Here is a 5,197-nt window from a genome sequence, read left to right on the forward strand (position 1 = left end):
GCCCCAGCTGTTCCTCCTCCTCATTCATCTGTGATTCCAAAGGCAGCTGGCTGGGAAATGCTCTATTTCTGTGTCTGACACTGAGCATTCATCAGAGCCTTCCCCAGGCTCCAGAACTGGCCCAAGTTCTTCCCCAACCTCCTCATCGTCCAAGTCTGCCACCAGCTCCGCTGGCAGCTGGTGGGCCACAATACCACTCCCTCATCCCCACCCCTCTGCCACTGCTGCCGTTGCTGCTACCAGTCCACAGAGCCAGAAAGGTTGGGGAGTGCTGTTGTAGGGCATAAATCTTGTAATAAATAAAAACTCCTGTAATGAGTTGGAGTGAACATGAATAATGTAACAGGCTCAGCTGGAGGGGTATTCTGTAGAATCCTTGAATTCTTGGCAAAGACTTGGTTCTAATTATAGTAGAATGCTCTCATTTTCCAGCCCTTAAGGCACTTAGGTGTGTCTTGGAATTATTGTTTAGGAACTTAAAATAGCCAAGCTTTCTCATATATCTGCTTGCATGTTAATTCTACATTTACCATGTTTTAATTCTGTATTTCTCACCAGCAATTGTGATTAGGACCTATTCAGGGAGAACCGGTTGTTAACTTTCTAAGCAGTTCAGAGAACCAGTTGTTGGAAGAAATCTCCTTTTGTTTTTCCCCCTACTTTACAGGGCTAATCCTGTAAGGAAGGCAGGAAGGAAACATTCTGGTGTTGTTTCTAGCCTAATCTTTATTGCCCTGCTTACAGAAACTGCCTCTCCGGTTAACCCTTATTACATTGTAACAGCTAAGGCTAGAAATGTGAGCCATGAAATGTGACCCATCAATGTGAGTGATGTTGAGTTGGCCACACCCACCCAGTCACATGACCACCGAGCCACGCCTATCAAGCTGGTCATTAGGGCAGAGAACCGGTTGTTAAATTATTTGAATCCCACCACTGGGGTCTTCATTTTCCCACGTGTAAATCTCTCCTCTAAAATGTGTCTTATAGTATATTAGTAGAATATTTGGGGATTGTAGATTTATTTATTTACGTACTTATTTATTTCATTAATTTCTGTAGCTTCTTATTCTATCTTATTCTATCCTTCCCCCCCCCCCACACACACCTTACCCCCGCTGTTGGGATTAAGATAAAATCAAGATAGCTTTCCCTTCGATTTGTTTTTACAACAATAACAAGATGTGTCTGAAGTAACTGGTCCAAAGTACCCACTGAGTGTTGATCTACAACCTTCCTGTACCTTAACACTTTCCTTGACACTAAATACATGCATTTTGTGGGATTGTTATCCAGGTACATGGACAATTGGACCTCATGGCACCATGTTTTTCAACCTGAAGCTTGCCAAACGTACTGAAATTCAAATTCCAGCATTTATAGCTAGTGTAAATTTGACTAGTGTTTCAATTTCAATATTCTGATCAGTCCTTGAAGGACAAATTCTCCTCTTCTTCCTTAGCTTCCTTAGGTCTCTTTCTATGATAATTAAAATCTATGTTAATTAATAGATTGTTCCATTTATTTGTGATTAATAATCATAATGATAAGCCTATCTTCTCAACACTTCCAATTGCCAATAAGCTAGGATTTGATCCAGTAATTCATCCTGTGCAGGTTCCATGATAATATTATAAGGATATTGCATCCAGTTTTGGTTGCCACAATATAAAAATATGTTGAGACTCTAGAATTGGTTCAGAGAAGAGCAAAAAAGATTATCATCAACATATGATGAACAGTTGCAGGAATTGGGTATGTTTAGTGAAACTAAAAGAAGGGCTAAGGGTGACATGATAGCAGTCTTCCAATATTTAAGGATAAGAAGTAACAGGGGGAAGCTTATCAAAGAGAAATCCAACCTAGAAATAAGGAGAAATTTCCTGACCAATGGAATGGCTTGCCTGGGGAAATTGTGGGTGCTCCATCACTGGAGGTTTTTAAGAAGACATTGGACAGCCAAGGTCTCCTGTTTGATCAGTGATTGGACTAGAAGACCTCTAACTCTGGCATTCTGCATTTCTTCAGAAATAGTATGGCTTGAAAACTGATTCAGACAAAGTAAAAAATTAAGTACAGTAAGATTTTTAGTTTGATTAGCCACAATACTGAATCAAATGGAAACAGAGAAGATGGACTGGCATTTAAACACCAGTTTGAAGCTTCACAAAAATCAACAGCTTTATGTCTTTCCTTTTACACATAACCAACATGCCCAGCCTTAGCTACAGATCTCACTGAGAAAATAATATGGATCCTAGAAGCAGGTTTTTTTGACCGGATGGAAGGCAAATAAAGATAAACAGGAACATGTGAGTTATCTTGTGGGAACAAGGGCAGTGCCATTCATAAATGGGAAAAATGCTGCTGAAATTTGGAGATGTTCTTCCCATTAACAAGCCCATTTAGGAAGCAGAATATAAAGAATGGAATAACTGCGCCTAACAGGCTGGGCTCAACATCTGTCATGCTGCAGATCACTAATGTTCAATTGAATCCTATTGTTTTCAGATTATTCAACTCCATTCATTGTCATTGTGAAGTTTTAATCAACTGTTTGCAATCATGTGATGCTTTGGAGTCATAACTGGAACAATTGACCCACAGTTTTAGATTAAAATACCGTGTTACAAAACTGAATGAAAACATGACTTCCGAACAAATAGTAATAATTTAATTAGTCTGGATAATTATATTCTTTCACCTTAAACTTACATCACATTTTCCAGTGGGAAAGAAAAAAAGATGGAAAAAAATGCCTTATTAAGAAGACCAAGATAGGCCACGAAAGAACAAAAGAATATTTTCTGTTTCTTATTTAGAAAATCACATGCCTTGTGCAGTCAATATCTGTCTGTGACAAATAGGTAGTATTTGTCTACTATTTGGAAAGCAGGCTGGCAAATCTCTTTTTAATGCTTTTGCAATACCATAAAAACATGTTCCTTTAAAAAAACCTGAGCTCTTTTTTGTCAGTAAAAACCCAACTTATCTTCTCTCTCTGCTGTATTAAGCGAGTTGTGAGAATCTCCAGATTCTAATGTTTGTTTTTGTTTTCTGCCTCTCTTATGTCCTCTTGGGTTCACACATAATAGCTCCTTCTCCGATCCATTCAACCCCCCCTCCTTCCCCCAGCACCTTATGGCAAGTGAGCAACCCAGCGATGTGTCAGGAAAGCTTTTTGCTGAGCTGCAGAAGCTGATTCATGGGGAGAGAAAAAAATTAGACCTTTGCTTAGTTGTGGTGAGTCTTGTGGGGTCAGGCCAGACGCTGCTCCAGATGGCAAGTTGTCAAGTCAGACAGGCCATGCTTTGGGAGACTTTTCAAGAGACCCAGATTGCAATGTCAGGGCTTTCCTGGACACGCGCATGTGCATCCCGTTCCCAGGGCAGCAAGGTGCTGGGAGAGAAGTAGAGGGCCACCCACCCACCTGCTGCAACCTGTTCAGCTCCTGCTGCTGCTTCTATAAAGACTTCCCTGACTTGTGACTTGGGCTCAGAGCCCAGGAGGAAGAGGCAACAGAGCTCTCCTCTGTTGCTCTTCGCTTCAGGTCACCACAGATCTGAGATGATTTCTAGAGAAGATTTCTGTTAGAAATCTTCCTGGCCTTGCTTTCCGAAGCAGTCCTTTGGGGACAGAGGCGTGCCAAAACTCTTTGAGATACAGTGAGTTCTTGGCCCGAACTGTAATTTTCTTCCCCATTTTAAGATGGAACTTTCGAAGGCGAAGATGCTGCTTGCTTCTTTTCAGAGTGAGAGGAAATGAAGAAGACCCAAGATCCAAGCAAATGTGGGGAGAACTCCAGGTTTCGTTCTTGGTTTGTCCAAAACAAGGACAACTTAATACCTCTTGAATTATGTAATTGGGGGAAGATGGTGCTTTTCACCAAAAGTCCATCCTCTTGAAGTTGAGGAAAGTATTTTCTCTTAAAGACCTATTGCAAGCAGTTTTTTCTGATCGCTTCAGCAAAAGCTTTCCCCATGAAACCCTGCAAACCAAACCCTAAGGAGACTCCCAGTGCAGATGCTGGCTTCCCCTGCAGCAGTGAGTCAGGCTGTGCAGCGAAAGGCAGCTCTGAGCGGCTGGAGAATGCTGCCAAGCGCAGGCTGGCTGCCAACGCCCGGGAAAGGAGAAGAATGCAGGGGCTCAACATGGCCTTTGACCACCTCCGCAAAGTGGTCCCACAGTGGGGACAAGATAAAAAGCTCTCCAAGTACGAGACTCTTCAGATGGCTCTCAGTTACATCATGGCCCTGACAAGGATCCTGGCTGAAGCCGAGAAGTTCAGCACACAGAAAGGCTGGATTAACTTTCACGAGGAGCATTTCCATGCTTGCACAGGTCAGAAGGTAGCTGCGGAGACCGAGCCCTATGCTCCCACACTATTCCACTTCCAGCCTGATCACTTCTAAGTTTACCAACTAGATCGCTGTGGATCTGGGACAGACTCACTCTTGTAAAACCTGGCAACAAGAACTTGAACAGCCGCATCAGGTAATCACCAGTTGTGGTACTCTTGATCTCATTTGATTTCATCTTTGGAACAAATTGATCTAATTCATCTAGTGCCTGTTGTGGGAGATAATTTTCCCCCCTCCTAGTGGTTACCTGTAAAATATGTACAATATCTTCAGGTTGCATCATTTTGACATTATGCAATTTTTTTTGGTAGCTATACATGTCTGACCTATCATGCCTTCTGTTTTCACAATGATATGTTGAAGAAAACAAAGCAAGATGAATAGTAACAATAACAGCAACAACAAAATTAATCCAGTTTTATATATGGCATGGCTAATTTGGTTATTGGAAAATGTAATTGAATTTTTAATCAGAATGATTAGATGTTCAAATGTCCATTAATTCTTAAATTGACAGTGTGTTTTATTTTGTTTCCTCATTAATGATATATTATACAACAGAAAATAGAAATGATATTCTTTAGTCCTCAAAGAAGTAACTTCCTTAAACTTTGTAAGTTTGTCCTTATAGGTTCTTCTAAACCAAACTGTGCAAGTTTCGCGTACCTTATAACTTGCAATTTCTCAGAGTGTAAACCTAGAATGAAACTAATTTCAGTTATAGTCTTTAGAGTGTTTAAATATTCTGTATGCTGCTATGAAGTTTCAACAATGTTACATGATGATATCAGATGCTTGCGTGAAAATAAAATTTTACAATTTGTGATTCATAATAA

The 5,197-nt window shown here is 40.7% G+C and overlaps 1 protein-coding gene across 1 annotated transcript; it reads left to right on the forward strand.

The window, feature by feature from the left end:
* The first annotated feature begins 3,980 nt into the window (after positions 1-3,980).
* Positions 3,981-5,197, forward strand: ATOH7 (atonal bHLH transcription factor 7). The gene has a single exon (XM_014054220.2). The coding sequence runs from the start codon at positions 3,981-3,983 to the stop codon at positions 4,410-4,412; it is 432 nt and encodes a 143-aa protein (XP_013909695.1). The 3' UTR covers positions 4,413-5,197.

This window comes from Thamnophis sirtalis, unplaced genomic scaffold (assembly GCF_051295495.1).
Source record: "Thamnophis sirtalis isolate CommonGarterSnake01/CBP01778 unplaced genomic scaffold, rThaSir2_p1.2 scaffold_15, whole genome shotgun sequence".
In the NCBI taxonomy this organism is placed as follows: domain Eukaryota; kingdom Metazoa; phylum Chordata; class Lepidosauria; order Squamata; family Natricidae; genus Thamnophis; species Thamnophis sirtalis.

Coding starts and splice junctions, on each gene's coding strand:
- ATOH7 (XM_014054220.2), top strand. CDS start 3,981: ATGAAACCCTGCAAACCAAACCCTAAGGAGACTCCCAGTGCAGATGCT.